The 18,492-nt window shown below is 34.9% G+C and overlaps 2 protein-coding genes and 1 pseudogene across 9 annotated transcripts in view; 1 reads left to right on the forward strand and 2 right to left on the reverse strand.

The window, feature by feature from the left end:
- The window catches only part of RAD54B (RAD54 homolog B), an 85,081-nt gene extending 79,946 nt beyond the window's left edge, over positions 1-5,135 (reverse strand). For 4 of the 7 annotated variants that reach the window (XM_036232877.1, XM_036232876.1, XM_036232874.1 and 1 more), the window contains exons 1-2: positions 4,926-4,944; positions 3,994-4,037 (exon numbers count right to left, since the gene is read on the reverse strand). The gene's annotated coding sequence lies outside the window, so the exon portion shown is untranslated. Of the gene's footprint in view, positions 1-2,230; positions 2,266-3,993; positions 4,038-4,925; positions 4,945-5,006 lie in introns of those variants that run through there. The other 3 variants (XM_016156071.2, XM_016156066.2, XM_016156099.2) reach the window with 3 other exon arrangements.
- Positions 5,136-11,369: 6,234 nt separating this feature from the next.
- Positions 11,370-11,488, forward strand: LOC118612151 (annotated as a pseudogene).
- A 4,719-nt stretch (positions 11,489-16,207) lies between these two features.
- Positions 16,208-18,492, reverse strand: part of VIRMA (vir like m6A methyltransferase associated) — a 55,486-nt gene continuing 53,201 nt past the window's right edge. For both annotated transcript variants that reach the window (XM_016156057.2, XM_016156056.2), the window contains 3 exons: positions 18,160-18,491; positions 17,174-17,317; positions 16,208-16,550 (listed from right to left, as the gene is read on the reverse strand). In XM_016156057.2, coding sequence (XP_016011543.2) covers positions 16,396-16,550; positions 17,174-17,317; positions 18,160-18,491 — 631 coding nt within the window. In that variant the 3' untranslated portion in view covers positions 16,208-16,395. The remainder of the gene's footprint in view (positions 16,551-17,173; positions 17,318-18,159; position 18,492) is intronic.

The following is an 18,492-nucleotide window of genomic DNA, read 5'->3' on the forward strand; positions in this document are numbered from 1 at the left end:
CTTTTTCCATTTTTCTTTGCCTGACTAATTCCAACTTATCTTTTAGGACTCTTAACCATGAGCCCTCTTCATCTCTTTCCAAAGACTTAAAGGCTCTTCCTACATGTGCACTATACAAGCACTTTTTGGTGTAATGAAATCTATTATTTCACCTAAGCTGTAAACTCCTAGATCAAGCATGAAGTCTTATATTACATTCATCACTCTACTGCCAATATCAAACACAAACAAGGCATTCAGTATTTGTTATATGAATAATATAACAAAATCACATTTTAAAAGAATGTTTAATGACATGAGGAATGTTTTTGACATATCAAATAAAAAATAGCTACACAATGTGATTATAGTAAGGTTGAAGGATACAAAGTTAATATACAAAAGTCAATCACTTTCCTACATACCAGCAATGAACAAGTAGAATTTGATATTAAAAACGTACCATTTTCATTAGCACCCAAAAAGTGAAATACTGAGGTATAAATCTAACAAACTATGTACAATATCTATATGAAGAAAACTACTAAACTAAAAACTATGCTGAATGAGGTCAAAGAACTAAATAAATGGAGAGGTATATTCTATGTTCATGGACAGCAAGAATCAAAATTGTCAGGATGTCAATTCTCAATTTAATCTACAGATTCAATACAATCCCAACCAAAATCCCAGCAAGTTATTTTGTAGATATCAATAAACTGATTCTAAAGTTTATGTGAAGAGGCAAATCATCCAAGTGCCCAACACAATATGGAAAAAATACAGAGGACTGACTTCAAGACTTAGTATAAAGCTATAATAATCAAGACAGTGTGGCATTGGTGAAACAAGAGACGAATAGATCAACAGAACAAAATGGAGAGCCAAGAAACAGACCCACATAAGTAGTCAACAGATCTTTGGCAAACAAGTAAAGGCAATCCAATGTAACAAAAATATTCTTTTCAACAAATGGTACTGAAATAACTGCACATCCCCATGTAAAAAAAAAAAAAAAAAGAAGAAGAATCTAAGCATAGACTCAGAAAGTTAACACAGACCTGAATATAGAACACAAAACTATAAAAGTCTTAGAAGGTAACATAGGAGAAAACCTAGATGACCTTGGTACGGTGATGACTTTTTAGGTATAACACCAAAAGCACAATCTGTAAAAGAAATAATTGATAAGCTAGACATCATTAAAATTAAAAACTTCTACTCTGCAAAAAGGCAATGTCTAGAAAATATGAAGACGAGCCACAGACTGGGAGAAAATCTTTGAAAAAGATTTATCTCATAAAGAACTGCTACCCAAAATATATAAAGAACTCTTAAATTTCAACAATACAAAAATAACCCAATTAAAAAGTGGGCCAAAGACCTTGACGTGTCAAGAAGATATACAGATAACAAATAAGCCTTTGAAAAGATGTCCCACATCATATGTCATCAAGGAAAAGCAAATTAAAACGAGACAGCACTATACACCTGTTAGGCCAAAATTTGGAACACTAACTACACCAGATGCGTGTCAACTCTCATTCACTGCTGGTGGTAATTTAAATAAAGAGTACAACCACTGCAGAAGGCAGTTTGGCACTTCCTTACAAAACTAATCATACTCTTACCATACGAGATAACTCCTTTCAACAAGGAGTTGAAAATCTACGTCCACACAAAAACCTGCACACAATTTTTACAGCAGTTTTATTCATAATTGCCAAAACTTGGAAGTAACCAATATGTTCTTTAGTAGGTAAATGAATAAACTGTGATACATCTAGACAGTGGAAAATTATTCAGCACTAAAAAGAAATGAGCTTCCCATGCAATGAAAGACATTAACATTAAATGTCTATTACTAAGTGAAAGAAGCCAATCTGAAAATGGCACATACTCTATGTACAACTAACTCCATGACATCTTAGAAAAGGCAACAGTAAAAAGGTCAGTGATTTACTGCAGACAGTAAAAAGATCAGTGATTTGCCAGGGGTTGGGGGCAGGATAGACAGAGCACAGATGATTTTTTAGAGCAGTGAAAATAATGTGTGATACCATAATGATAGATACATGTCATTATATATTTGTCTATGTCCATAGAGTGAATCCTTATAAATCATGGACTTTGATTATGCGTGTCAACATAGATTCATCAATTTTAACAACTGTAACATTCTGGTGAGGGATGTTGATAATGAGGGAGGACATACACCTGAGAGGGCAGAGGACTCATGTAAATCTCTTACCGTCCCCTCGATTTTGCTGTGAACCTGAGATTACCCTAAAAAAAGAAGTTTCAACTTAAAACAAATGGCTACAAAACATTTCGGTATCAATTCAATTTTATAAAAGACAAAAACACACAAAAAAATAGTATATGTGTATGTACTTTTTAAAAGACTAAAAAGCAAAGCGTAATGCAGAACTTTAGGGGGTGATAAGAATAACCTGTATCAGATAATAGTGTGGTTATGAATTTGTCAAAATTCAAAGTATACACAATGAACTGTTCACTGTAAATTATACTTCTATAAAGATTTTTAAAAGACTAGAAAAACACATGCCACAATATTAACACATTATTTCTGGATGTTAAAATTACCAGTAATTTTTATTTTCCTCTGAGTTCTTTTCTGTATATTTTGAATTTTTTACAATGAAAATGTTACCTCTGTAATAGGGAAAGTGCCTTTAACTAGACTTTTTAATTACTGTGTTTCATAAACTTTCAGATGCTATCTACTGTAAGATGCACTATTATTTTATGTACTTAAGAAAAAAAAGGTGAAGCCAAGTAAGCTGTAACATGCTATCACCGATGTTTAGACATTTCCTAATTTCAGCAATGTTAAAATGATGAAATACATGTGTATTTGATAAATAATAAGCCTTTATACAGCTTGAGGGATCACCAGTGGAGGACATTCTCTACTGTTTGTTATTCAAGCCCAAAACAGATCTTTATTAGCACAATCTTAGAGCAAATTAATGGTTTTAACTAAATTTAAAAAATGGTTCGTGATTGTTTACTTTAGAAGTAGTATTTACCAATGCCAGTGGTCAATACAGATGCTGTACAAACAAGTCATGCCAAAATAACTTCATTAACTTCTTTCCCTTTTTATAACAGGTCAGCAGAATATTAAATGTCTCTAGATACATAATCGACAAAAATTTGAAATGGCACAAGTTAACTACAGTAAAATGATTTAAAAACACAATATTAGGCCCTGTACTCAGACTCAGTTACTTAATAGTCAAATAGAACAATTGGAAGTTCAAATGAAAAACTCATGCTTTTAGATGACAATATCTCAATTGAAATAACAAGATAATGAGCCTATTGAAAGTAATAAATTCTAAATATCATTAATAAAAATGATATCCACATCATGAAATGTAATAGGTTCTATTCTCTGCATTCAGGCAGACTCCCCTTTCCCCCTCATAAAACTGAAAATTCTGAACAACACCTTTTTAAAAGGAACACTAGAAAAATACAGTTAACCAGAAACTTTGGGCAAGCTATTTAAACTCTCTAGATTTCAACTTCCTCATTTGTAAAATAGAGAGAATGGACTATATGATAAAATTTCTTTCCTCAGAACCTTAAACCTAATAACTTTCTAGATCTAATACATGATTTCTAATTTTTCAACCCTATTTAATCTATGAACTAATAAAGAAAAAATAATGAATTTAAAAACAGAGGCAAGTGATAAGCAGCAGAGTGGTGATCCAGAAAACAAACTCTAGAGCCAGCCTAAATTGGCTTGAATTCTAGCTCTGCCATATATGTATGACCTTAGGTATCCATCAAGCTACCTAATTTGCTTTTGTTGATGCATTTCAAAGTAATCTGCAGACATCAATATACTTCTAAATACTTCAGCAACATTATTACTTCTTAAATTAGTGCTATTTGAGCCTGTTTCTCAGGCCCTACAAATGATGCCCATTTGGTAGCCCTGCTGTGATGCTACAATTTCAAATGACTCTAACATCTTACCTGATTCTTTCCTCCCAAGTAAAATGGCGCGTCCAGGCTGACACCTGCAATATTCCAGATGGCCTAAATTATTTCACAGTATAGTGTAATAATAAAGAACACAGCTTTGGAGATAAATACCTGAATACAAATCTGGATTGACACTTCCTAGCATGTAATCTTGCACAGTTTAGTTAACCTTTTTGCGTATCCATTTCCTCATCTATAATAGGTGGTACAATAATCATAATTATTCATAGAGCTGATGGATTAAATGAAATACTTTAAAGCACTTAGAGCAAAGCTTATAGTAAGCACTCTGTTATATGTAATAATACCACATATAATTATTATTGGATGTTTAATACATAAGGCTTTATGAGAGTAGAGAAGATGAGGGTCCCGTGAGGGGGTACAGGGAAGGATGTAGCTGAAAAAAGGGGATCATGATCAGAATCCATGGACTCATTTAGGTTTTGAAAGGAGGATGGAATGCAACCATAAAACCTCTGGGATGCAAGAATGTAAATATGACAACCATGAGCAAGCAACAAACTTCCCCTGCTGATTCTGCTTCTTTGCCTTCCAACTAAATTAGGTGATAGTTATTTCACTTCAGGGCTTACGTTGTTCCTTTGACTTTGTGGCCCCACTAAACCGACCTACAAAAATCTTTTGGTCATTATCACCATGCGTAGGAGCATATGTAGATTAGTCCTGGGGAAAAGAAACCCAAGAGCCACAGGAGCACAGCGAGCGGATCGCAGAGCTGGTCAGGAGGCATCACGGCCGCCGACGCCTCACCCGGGGACCTTCCCACCACAAAAGCAAAACCATCGCCCGCCCTCCGCCACCAGCCACCTTAGGACCAGCAGCGAGGGAGTCCTTCACACTTCAGACCGCGCTCCGAGACACGCAGGAGGAGGCGACAACACTGCCGCTCCACCGCCTACCTTCCCTCCTCCCTCGGAGCGCCTGCTCTGGCGCCTCTACCCATCAGTCCAGCAGGAACCTACAGGCTGTCGCGATCTCACCTGGAGGTTCTCCCTCAGAACCGCAGGGGCTAGAATCCGAAAGAGAAGCGTCCTGCGGCAGAAACCGGGAAGACACTTCCCCCACTGTGAGAGCTCAAGGCTCCCGCCTCCGCGCAGCCAATCGGAAAGAGTACACTGCGTCTGCGCAGTACCTCCCCTGACGCGACCGGTTGTCTAAACTCACTGATTGGAGGATGTTACTGCGCATGCCCCTTTGTGCTTCTCTTTGTTTCTATGTGTTTTATATTGTTGTATTGTGCTTTCTGTCCCTGTATTTCCTATTTACCAATTAGTACTTCTTAAACCCTTCACCTTTTTCACCCATCCCGCCAACTCCCGCTCATCTGGCAATGGTTTGCTCTTTGTATTTGCGTCTGTTTTGTTTTGTTGTTTAGATTCCACATGTGAGAGCCTATATTTGTCTTTGACTTATTTCACTTAGCATAATACCTTCCCGTGCATTTCTCTTTAATCTCTTCCAAGTTTTCTTCAGGTTTATGGTTCTATTCAAAACGTATTTATTTTGTGCCTACAGTCAGATTTCACATAGTTGCCACAGACCTCACTTTATTTTTTACAGACCTAATTTTAGAACAGATGACACATACTTCTTAAATCTGAGAATATCTGCATGAATACCTCCGTGTGGTTTGATGGTCTGCATCGCAGTATTTGCTTTGAAAAAAAAAAAGTATGCATATAAAATTATTTTACCATAAAGCTCTTCAATTATGCTGTGTTTTAGTAATGAAGTGACTTCCCAAATTTAATATAGCCCTTTTAAACCACCTGGCCCAAATAGGCAAAATGACACTTTGTAAGTGGCCCAACACCTTTTTAATATAGTGACAATGCAAAAAGACATAGGCCATCAGCCTTTTAATGTAAAAGTATCTCCAAACCAGGCCACTGCAGTATATAGAAAAATATTAGTTTGAAAAAAACTTAAAAAATGTGTGAATAATTTTCATCATATAGCTTGCTTTTCGAAAGCTACTAACCCTAAAAATACGTGCTAAATTAGGGAGTATTCAATTTTACTAAATTGTGATAGAATAGCTAGCATTTTTTATATACTAAATTGTTAAAATTTTTTGAACTTTATTTTGACAACATAAAGATGTTACTGTAGAACAGCACGAAGTTCTATGTTGATGTTTAAAAAGTCAGAACTAATTTTCTACAATAAAAAGTACAAACAGCAGAATTATGACTGGTGAGTGTAATCGAAAAGTACAATCCTAGTTAGAAAATAGCAAATAAAATACTTTTTTATGAAACAGTAAATTCAAGAGATTTTTTTTATATTTTATAAGAATTGTCTATGAGGGAGAAATCAACCTCGCTTTTTATTCTAATAAAAATTATCATGATGAAATATTTATATTACTTCACATACTTGATTATTTTATACTAAAGATGGGCTAGAAAGATATGTCATTTTAGTCAGAAAGAATACAACTATTTCTCAATGCTAACATATTACATATATGTATTATTTGTAACTATCTGCATTTCAATCACAAAGTCTACTAGTGAGGTCTAGTATCTTCATGTAATCCACAACTATTGAAAGCCGACTACATGCCAGTTATAGTACATGCTGGGGATATAATAGCGGGTAAAACAGACAAAAATCCCTATCTTTATGGAACTTGCATTCTAATGGGGAGATAATAACACTTTATAGTTGTTAGATAATGAAACGTGGTAAGAAAAGCAAAGCAGAAGTGGAAAGTATTGAAATTTTAGATAGAGTACCACGGAAGGCGCCCCTAAACAAAGGTCCTGTGGCAATAATGTACCAGTAGCTACCAGTAAGAAGGCGGTAGCTGAAGTACAGCTGAGTTCAGAGAGTAGTAGATGGCGTCAAAGAGATAACAAGTAGGGGGAAATCATGTAGAAACTTGTGGACTATTTTTCTGAAATGGGAGGCAACTGAAGGATTTTGAGCTGATTTAGGAGGCTATTAGCATAATTCAGGCAAGAGACTATGCTGACTTGGCCACGGTGGCTACAGGAGAGGTGGGAACAGTTAAGAGTCTAGATATGTTTTGAAGATAGAAGCTAGATCAGATGTAGAATGTGAGAGAAACAGTCCATAAGAATCACTTTAAGGGTTTTAGCCTGAGACCCTAGAAGCACAGAGTTGCCATTTATTGAGAAAAATAAGATAGCAAAGAAGTAATTACCATGGGAAGAACATCAAAAGCTCAATTTGGGTATGTCAAATTTGAGGTGTTTGCTATTTGAAGCCATGATAATGAATGAGAGGACAAGAGAGTGAATGTAGTTTTAAAAAAAAGTCTTCATCCAGGCAATTTTATGGATGGATATCTTTGGAAACAAATATTCTAGTAAACTAGTTCCTTTCCTTTCTTTTTTCCATCATTAAATAAACTCTAGAGTGTTATCACCATTAAATACTTTTTGTAAAGACATTATACTGTGTCTTCAGGTTCAGTTAACATTAGAACTATTGGAGGTAAAAGTTTCTGTAACTCTTAATTTTAAATTAACATTAACTGGTTATTGGAAATGTTGGAGAATTGATTAACCAACACCATTTCATTTCTCCTGGAGGGGGAGTGGAGAGGAGAAAAATATCATGGACACCTCATTTCAGTGTGATTACCATTATTTTTTCAGTCGTGTTTATTCCATTTGTCTCTTAGCAACTACACATCATCAATCCATGACTGCTACTTTTTACTTTAACTTTATAATATCTGTAATACCATTTATCTTCTAATTCATACTCTCCATCACACCACAAACAATGAATTCTATTTTATATTTCAGAATACCTGAGAAAACAGAAGCCCACTGATTTCATTTGTTCCTATCACAAAGCAAGTTAATAAAAGAGAAAGCCAAGATTAGTGCTTAGGTCTTCATTTCTAATTTTTCTGCCTTTTCATTGAAATGAGTTTTGGAAATAAAGTTATTGAACAGCATTTTAGTTTCACATGCTTATGGAAAAGCTTTGGATAACAAATGTTTTAATGACTTTGGCTTACAGGTGATTCTGATTCTTTATTTAACTTAAAGAAAACAATGATTCCAGAGGACCCTAAGCTGTTCTAGCATGACCAGGTGAAATGTTTAGTCAGTAAGTAGCAATTGTACTGCTCCAGAGCTACCAGAACACCTAAAAGCATCATTCCTAAACAACTTAAAGCAGCTGCAAACTTAAAGCGGTCCATTAGGCCTGCTTTAGTTCAAAGTTTTACCAAAATACTCCCAAAGCCTCTTTATAGCAAATGAAAAGACCTTCAATGGGGGATAATATACAGTTTGTCAATTCAAATCATTTGTTAAGATTTATTAACTTGAAATAAATTTAAGTAAGATTTTCATTTGGCTATTTTAGTTTTGCCCTTTGCTTTCAAATGAAAGTCATGCAAATCAGTATCATTTTTTCCAAATTAGTTATCTCAAAACTTTATTCCATTTAAAACCCCAGAATATACACGATATACTAACCAGAACAAATTCATTAAAAATTACACTTCAAGGATATTTAGGCAGCATGAAACAATGCAGCATACTTAAAAATGTCTTAGATGTGAAAGAAGCAGACATAAGAACCTAGAAGACAACAAATAGAAACGGAATTTCCAAAGCAGTCTGAAGTCCAAAGTATCAAAGCACAAAAAATATAACTATATTCAAAAGATCTAGTCCAGGGTCACAAACCCAAAGGCAGTCTTTATATGTAAACTGTTGGGGTGGCTTTTTAGTAATCTCTGCTCCCCATGAAATTGAAAAACTACACATTGCCTATAATTTCTCACTTCTCAGTTATGCAAAAATAGCATTATAGATTCTGCTTACCTTTCCCCAAATTTGCACTCCAACAGAACTGCCATCACAAAAGTTATAAAATCTTCCAAATTGTCAAACCTAGCTATCTTTACATCTTCACCTTTTGTGATCCATTTGGAGCATGCGGCACTAATCGCCCAAACCTCAAAGTCTCTTGAGCTGCTTCAATTCTGCTTTACTGAAATGCTAACTTTTTCCTTCTTCTGCTCCCCAAGCACTTGCCTCTCTTTTCCCACTAGAAAGTACTTTCAAAGCAGAAACTGCTTTGTACAATTTTATGCAATCATGGTGTAATAAAATTTAGAGGTATTATAGTATCTGAAAAATACCTTTTCTGTTTGATCCCTCCATTTCTGTTACCAATGTCTTAGCTGAGGACATTACTTCTCATTTAGGTCACTGGATCCAAATCTGGCTATCAGAATCCCCTGGGCAGCCTTTTAAAAATAAATGTAGGCTCCTGGAACTTGCATTTTTAATGACCTCCCCAGATGATTCCTGTGTTTGAAAAACATTGATATACATCAGTGGTTCTCAAACTCCATGGTACATCAAACTTTAGCAGGATTACTTGCAAGGCTTGTTGAAGCACATTTTTCTGGGCCCCACCTCCAGTTTGTTAGATCTGGGGTGGTGCTTGAGAATATAAATATCTAACAAATTCCCAGGCAATGCTGAGTTGCTGATCTGAGGACTACTCTTTGAGAATCACTGATCTTACTGTAACTGTTTACTTGCCTGCCTGCCTCAGGTTCTTCTCTAATCGGTCTTCCCCGACATACCAGAGGAGCTGACTTTCTAAATCACGAATCTAATTATGGGTAAATTTAGGGAAAACACCTTTCACAGTCACTGGTCACTACTAGATGCTCATAAAAGTGTACCAAATTTGAAAGTGCCATTCATATTAACAAAAAAAAAAACTTTAGTTATTATGTATGGCTTAGCATAGCAAAATAATAAGCCTTTTCAATAATTATCTTAATTTGGCCCCAATCTCCAAGTCCACCTTCTCTGCATATATCAACAGCCTTTAACATTTTCAAATAGAAATATTATATCTGAAAATTATTACATGCCCTCAAATATCCTGGGAATTTTTAGACAGAAACTGGACTATCTTCACTTAGAATCTATATTCACAAGATCATAGTGTCCCAAAACTAAGTGTCCCAAAACTAAAAATCTTGTTAATAAACACATTAAAATTGTCTAGTAGAGTTACAAATTGGTATAATTCTATTTCCATTACTTCCACAGTATTTCTCAAGGCACTGATTTCTAATAGAAATTTATTCAGATTTCTATATCAGGCACTAATTTCTACGACTTCAGAAATAATTTAGCAAGTATGCCATATTTAGTATACTTTTTTCCAGGCAGGAAAGTGTCTCATTTAAAACAATACTGTTCTACACATATAAAAAAAATTTCAAGTACCTACTTTATTTAACCTCTAAAACCTACTGAAATACAGATCAGATAGATTTACGATCAGAGATTAAAGTTGATTTAAGTTGCACAGCTATTAAGTGATGAGCTAGTTCTCAAACCCATGTTTTTCAGCTCCAGAAAACTCATCATGTCCTAGCAGAAATTTACTTGGTACATTTTACAATCCCAAATGAATATAAGTTTTTGTCATACTCCAATTCCAATTTTTAAAACAGATGCTATCTTCAGGCTGGAACCCACTGGCCAGATTTTGTCTTCAATCGTGTTTTGTTTGGCTCATGATGTTTTTAGTTTAACTTTAATTAAGTGTCATATTTAAAAACTGATTATACAGGAACAATCCAGAATTTGGGGCTTCTCTTTAAAAGAGTCAGAAGCATATCTGTTACAATGGCTACTATTAAAAAAACAAATAGAAAATAACAAGTATAGGAAAGGAAGTGGAGAAATTAGACCCTTATTGGTAGAAATATGAAATGGTTCAGGTACTCGGGAATAGTACAGCAACTTTTAAAAAAATTAAAAAGAGAATTACCATATGACCCAGCAATCCTACTTCTATGTATAAACCCCAAAATGAAAGTAGGGTTTTGAACAGATATTTGCACACCCATGTTCACAGCAGCCTTACTCATAATAGCCAGCAAGTGGAAGCAACCCAAAGGTCCATCAACAGATGAACATAATGTGGTATATACATAAAATGGAATATTATTCAGCCTTATAAGGAAATTCTGACACATGCTGCCAGATGGATGAATCTTGAAAACACCGTGAAAAATGAAATAACCAGTGATAAAAAGACACATGCCACTTATGAGTTATCTAGAAAAGTTCACACAAAGTAGAATGGGGGTTACCAGGGGCTGGAGGAAAAGGGGAATGGGGAGTTGTTTGATAGGTATAGCATCAGATTTACAAGTTCTTGACATTATTGTACACAATATAAATATACTGAACCCTACTTAACTTACACTAAAAAAGTTAGGATAGTAAATTTTATGCTTCTACCACAAATCTAAAGTAAAATTTAAAGTAAAATTTAAAACATAAAAATATATTTTTAAAAAAATTAGAAGAGTCTACGGACATGCTACCCTGAACACATCTGATCCCGTCTAATCTCAGAAGCTAAGCAGGGTGGGGCCTGGTTAGTACTTGGATGGGAGACCAACTAGGAAGACCAGGTGAGGTAGGCATAAAAAATTTTTTTTTTAAATAAGAGATTATAAACTGACAAGGTCCTTGCTATCTGTGAGGTCAACCAAGGATTGCCTCACCTAAAAAATAAAAATAAAAAATAAAAATAAATGACAGAGAATTCAAAATAGTAGTCATGAAGAAACTAAACAATATGCAAGAAAACTCAGAAAGGCCGTTCAATGAGCTCTGGAATAAATCAACAAAAGGAATACTTTACCAAAAAGATCAAAACTATAAAAAGAATTGAACAAATTCTGTGGCTAAAGAACTCAATAAATAAGATAAAAAATGCATTAGAAAGCACTGGAAATAGAGCAGACCATGTGGAAGAGGGAATTAGTGAGCTCGAAGATAGAAATCTAGAAATGATTCAGGGAAAGAGGACAGAAAACTAAATTTGTTTGTTTTTTTTAATGAAAAAACTCTATGATAACTATCTGACTCCATTACAAAGGGCAACATAAAGATAATGGGTATCCCAGACAAGAAAAGAGGGCAGAGAGAGCCTATGTAAAGAAATAATAGAGGAGAACTTCCCAAAGCTGGAGAAGGAACTAGACATACAAGAAACTAACAGAAAGCCTAATTATGTCAATGCAAAAAGACCTCTCCAAGGTTATATTAATAATGCCAAAAGTCAAAGATGAAAGAAAGAATTCTTAAGGTAGCCAGAGAAAAGAAGACAATAACCTACAAAGGAAACTCTATCAAGCTATCATGCTTTCTCAGAAGAAACTCTAAAAAATGGAAGTAGTAAGTTCTCAAAAATCAATAATCATCGCCCTAAATATAATAGGCTGAATTCCCCAATCAAAAGACACAGAGTAGCTGGATGAATTAAAAAACAAGACCCAACTCCATACTACTTTCAGGTGACCCATCTCAGCTCCAAAGACAAAGGCTCAAAGTGAAGAGGTGGAAGATGATAGATACTCCAAGGAAATGGTACCTAGAAAAAAGATGTAGCCATAATTATATCAGAAAAAAACAGACACTGATTCAAAAAGATATATGTACTCCTATGTTCATTGTTGCATTATTTACAATGAACAAGATATCCATCGATGGAAGAATACATTAAGAATATGTGATGTATGTATACAATGCAATACTACTCACCTATAAAAAAGATGAAATTTTTATAAAAGATGAAATATTGCCATTTGCGATAAGGATGGATCTCAAGAATATTTTGCTAAGTGAAATAAGTCAGATTAAAAAGAACAAAAACCACAATTTCATTCACATGGAATATAAAACAAAAAAAAAATAAGTGAATGAACAAAATTCACAGATAAAAATAACAGATTGATGGTTACCGGAGGGGAAGTGGAGAGGGAGAAATGGGTAAAGGGGTTCAAATATATGCTGACAGATGAAAACAAGACTTTTGGTGGTGTATACAGATACTGAACTATAACGTACACCTGAATGATAATGTTGTACACCTGAAATTTACATTATAAAACGTTATCTCAATAAGTATTTTTAATTTTAAAAAAAGAAAACGAAAACTACAGTTACTTAAAAAACTCCACAATAAAACCAATTTGAAATACACTGGTATTGGGGGTGGCTCTGTAGTGTAGTGGTTAGCACGTCTGCTTTACACGCAGAAGGTCCTGCGTTCACGCCCTAGGTGAAGCCACAGACCATACCACAAGTGTGCCGGGCCGGGTGCACACTGCAAGTGTGTGGGAGGAGCCACCCCGCCTTCAGAGATCCAGTTCTTAAGGGGAAATGGCAACATCCATTGGTCAGGGGTGGAAGTAGGGGAGAAATTAAAGCGGGCCGGGGCAGGGCGGGGGTGTCGGGGATACACTGGTATCATTATTCAAGAACTTGTACATTGTTCCATGTTCATATACTTAACTACTTTTTCTAAAATTTGCTTGCATAATTGTTTCCTCACTTAGATTGGTTTTAATTTTTATTGTGGTGACACAGGTTAATCAAATCCAGTAAGTTTCAGGTGTACAATTAGATTGTAAGTTTTTGAGGGCAGAAAATTTATCTTATTCATCTTTATATTCCCTAGGATGTACTAGGGTATGTGGAACACATTCTTAATCTGCATGTTTTTGATTATTTTTACACAGACCAATAAAACTAAACTAACTGGACCTGCTACTGCTCTATCGCGTTAATTATTACCAGCAACTTTGTTTTTAAATGAAGCATAACAGTACTTAAGAGTTTTTACTCTTGAGAAATAAATACAAATCATTCTATCAAATTCCTAGAGTAAGTTTTGTTCTCAAAGGTATTCTGCCTTTTTCATTAATTTCTCAATACCACTCCAACTTTTCCTGAAATGTCTCATGTAAAACAAAGTTTTGCAAAAAAAATACATACTTAGTCTACCAAAGTACACATAAAATTGATCATTATTTTTTCCTCTCTTTAATTTCCACCCCTCGCCCCCATTTCCACCCCTAACCCATGGATGTTGCCGTTTCCCCTTAAGAACTGGATCTCTGAAGGCGGGGCATTAATTTTGAAGGTACATGGTGTTATATATACATCCAAATGTATACAACAGCAAGCATCTCCCAGTATCTATCTGGCTCACTACTAAAACAACTAAAACAGAGTATTAGGTCTTTAGAACTCTACTTCCATTTGATAAACTAATTCTGATCTCTAATACATTCAACTTAAAAAGTCGCTTCATGTCTATGGCAACACCACCCTGAACAAGCCCAATCTTGCCTGATCTCAGAAGCTAAGCAGGGTAGTACTTAGATGAGAGACCAGGAGCTGTAGGAGTAAAAAAATAAAAAATAAGAGATTGTAAGCTGACAAGGTCTTTGCAATCTGTGTTGCCTCGCCTAAAAAAAATTAAAAAAAAAAATTAAAAACAAAAAAGTGGCTTCTTACCTCTCCAAAATGTAAAGGAGAAATAAAGAATTAGAAGCTAGCCAACCTGGTTTTAAATACTGTTTCTATCACTTTAAGTCAAGTTCCTCAGCTTTCTCCACCCATAAAATTAGGATAAGACCTCCTTTGCTGGATTGTTATAAAGACTGAGTGATACACACATAAAATATATAGTATGAATTACTGGGTATTAAACTAACAGACAATAGCATAAACAACTCTCTAATATTTCTCAGAAATTATATTCAATTTAAAGCTTAGAAACAGATCAAGAAATGTATATATAGCCATATATTATTTAAGAAATGTGGTTACTTAAAAAAGAATTACTTTTATATGTATTGTTAAGGGTAGAAAATTTTCAGATGACCAACTTCTGCTTCCATTGTTTAATGTTAAACAGGGTGTAGTTCTAGGAGATACTCTGTGCAAAGATATGCTAATGCTAAGGGTATCTTTATCCTGTGTTAAGATGTGTTAATGGCCAGCCTCTGCTTCTGGAAACCTGCTTGCTTGCTAGAGGGGGTTTTGGGGCTTTTTAAGCTATTCCTTCTAGAGGCTCAGGGCTGATTCTCTAGTGGGGAGAATGAGTTGCCGCCGGCTAATAAAGGCTCATAATTAATCTCAATTGGCTCCGTGGGTCTCAAATTTGATCACACCACAACAGTATTGCATCAGATATTAAGGATAAACTTCAAATTCTACCTAATGTAAAATGCATCTTTACAGAAGATGAGCTTATTAGGTTTGAGAATTGAAAAGAGGTTTAGGTTATCTTCGGTTTTTTGAGACTACTAGTTATAAAAAGATGTCCATTACCTTTCACTTAAACATCAGAATCTCTAGAACTGAGCTTTTTTTCAAAGTATTTTCCTAACAAACTTTCTATTCACTCACAAATAGTTTTGCAAAACAGAGTGGTAAAGGAATAGAATGAGATTCACACAATCCTTTGTTGTTTAAGCAAACTCTGTATTTGATGTCAGTTACACAGGCTCAATGTGTTAAGATATCTCTTGGGAAAAATATGGCTATTTTCTCAGTTATAAACTTTATTCCTGTATATAAAGTCCAGATTTGATTAGACAGGTCTGATTCCAAAAATAACAGGATTAGGATACACCTCATTTTAGGTTCTAAATAACTGCATAATAAAATAGCATAAATAAGTATAAAGCTAAAACACAAAGTACACATTTCTTCTAATGTATGGAAGAAGAGTATTGTGTTTCTTTTGTTATAGCCAAAAGGTTCCCAAAACTGTGCACCAGGGCACCCTAGTAAATTAACACAGGTGCCACAGCATATTTTAAATTTTTGAGGGGAACACATCAGTTGGACACAACACAGCTACTTGTTTAAGGTAGTTTACATTTTAATATTTAGATAGCACTGTTTTTCTTTCCATGAAAGTGCATCTTTGCAAAACTGGGTTTTCACAGTTGTGATAAAAGTGTTGTGCAAAAAACCATAACGAAATAGAAAATGATAGTGGCGGTGTCCACCCAAGCAGATTTTACGGTTTGAGAACATCCTATGCAGTTATGCAGTGTCTACAGTTACTAACAGTTATGACATAAATTCTGATTAAGTTGTTTATATCTAACTGCTTAATGAACGGAAGTAATAGGCATTTCTTTTGTCTTGGGTATGCTGTGAAAAAATTACTGAAATTCTATTTTTTTTAAGGGCACCATGAGCTGACAAAAGTACTGGGAACATCTGTAGTATAAGCAAGAAATACACTAAAACTTAAGTCATTCTTATCACTCTCATTTTCTACCTAGGAAAGTTTCTAAATAGTCTTATAAGAAGGAGAAAAATGTATAAAAACATACATACAAAGTTTGGATTTTTATTGAAATCTTGCGTTAGGTATCAAACAAAACCCGCCTTCTTCAGATAAAAATATTCTCTCAGATGTCTCCAGATAACTGATAATTCTAAATTGGTCCTCCAATGTCTTATTTTTATTGTTCTCATGAAATGTTCATATACACTTAAGATGTTACCAAAAGAATTTTTATCGTGTAAAGGACCGTACATGACGACCTCTACCACTGCCTCCACTAACAAACTTTCCTCTTGAGCCTCCACTGCCGCTATTTGCACTTGCCCAGGAAGGTCCAAGTCCTCCACGACCTCTTGAAGCACGGTCACGAGGACTTGGGCGGTAGCCTATAAAAGAAAGAATATAGTTTATAATTGCAATATCTTTTCCTTTCCCATTACAGACTCATCTATAGTACTGAGCTCAAACCAAGAGAGAAATTATTCTTTGCTCCTTTAAAATCCACCTGCAAATTCTGTAAGCATGTTAAAAACCAGTGAATTGTCTACTTTAAATAGGTCAATTGTCTCATATGTGAGAATTACATCTCAAAGCCATTATAAAAAAACAATGTGCATTTGAAATCAAAAGCTACTTATGACTAGAATTCTGGAGTTACAAGACAACATTGCAAGCAAAAATAGAATACACCCTATGAAGATACCTGTTATTAAAACTTTGGGTCAAAAGGTACCTTAAGGACTGGTTTTCATTGTTGAAATACCAAAACAGAGTACATCATGATAAAACTGCTCAGATTACACACATAGTTCGAAATCTAAAATTTTGATTATTTCTATAGTAAATGTACACTGGGCACTCATTCAGATATAAAATTAAATTAACTTTAGAATCACACATCTACATTCTAAAATATTCTCTCCCAGAATCAGAGTACATAACATTTGACAATTTGAAAAGGAGGATTTGCCACCCTCTCTCAGCAATATCAAAGAGGAGGAATGTATACCTGTAGAACTAAGTGGTCGTAATGGTGGAAGAGGGCCCCTATTAAAATTGCTCTGGCCTCCACGACTTTCATTGTAAGTTCCTCGAGGAGTATTCTGAGCACTCCAACTGGAGCCTCTTGTTCCCTCTCGACGACTGTAGTTTCCTAAAGGCAACACAATCAAAATCTTTTTTCACAACTTCAGTTGGATTAAGAAGATTTGATTTCCTTAATCTTTAAAAGTAATAAAAGAGAAACTATAAAATTTTGTAAATGAAAAATACTGTAAAGTGGCAGTGTTATCAATGGTCTAGAGCCAGACTGCTGGGGTTAAAATACTGGTTCTACTACTTATATTTATGTGTCCTGGTCAGCTGGACTGACAGTTTTTTCTTCTGTAAAGTGTGTGCACTAACAGAACCTACCCGTTCATGTGAAAGTATTATATGTGAAGTGCTTATAACAGCTCCTAACACAGCTATGTGTTTGCTATTAATGTAAACTCCTATTCTCCTTCACTCCCACCATCCTTACTCAGTAGCAGGAAAACATGCCATCAATCACTAATGAAGTATGTCCATGAGTATACACAGTTTCTAAAATCTTGAAACCATTTAAAATAAATTAAATATTAACATTAGAAACCAAGTAGATAAAAGAATCAATGGTAAATTATAACGAATAATCCTAAGGAAACTGCTGATAAGTGCAACTGCAAAAATAATGTATATTATTCAGAAAGGATAAATATAATTCTCGATGTAAAAAGGAAAATAATTAACCAAGACTTAAACTCATCATTAAATGTGCAATTGATCAAAGGTTAACTTAAAAAAGATTATTTTCCATCCACTGAAGTATTCTGCAAATAGTACCACTGTCTAGAGATAGCCTAATTGTAGAAACAGAAAAATACTTTTTATCTGAATCATTGCCATCTAAACTACTTCCACTCATTCTATTATTACCATATTCTAACCCATCAACAAACCTACATAAGTAGTTACCTTTTGAAGCAGGTGGTGTGAAAAACCTATTTTGACTGTGAAAAGCACCCCGTCCTCCTCGATTGCCTGAAAATCCACCACGAGAAGAAATCTTCTGTGATACTTTGAGTGGGCGTTTTGGTGGGGGTATTCCATCTGAAGGGACCACTTCTTTACTTTCAGCAGCAACAAAGTCATCCACATGCATAGATGGTGGTCTGCTTGTGTTCTGTTTTCTCTGACGAAAAATATCATGGGGTCGTATACCCTGTCCAAATCCTCCCCTGCCCCTTCCTCTTGGTGGTGGCACAACATGAGCTCGTTTGGCAGGTTCAATGTATTCAGATTTTCCAC

This window comes from Rousettus aegyptiacus, unplaced genomic scaffold (genome assembly GCF_014176215.1).
Source record: "Rousettus aegyptiacus isolate mRouAeg1 unplaced genomic scaffold, mRouAeg1.p scaffold_m13_p_15, whole genome shotgun sequence".
NCBI classification, from domain to species: domain Eukaryota; kingdom Metazoa; phylum Chordata; class Mammalia; order Chiroptera; family Pteropodidae; genus Rousettus; species Rousettus aegyptiacus.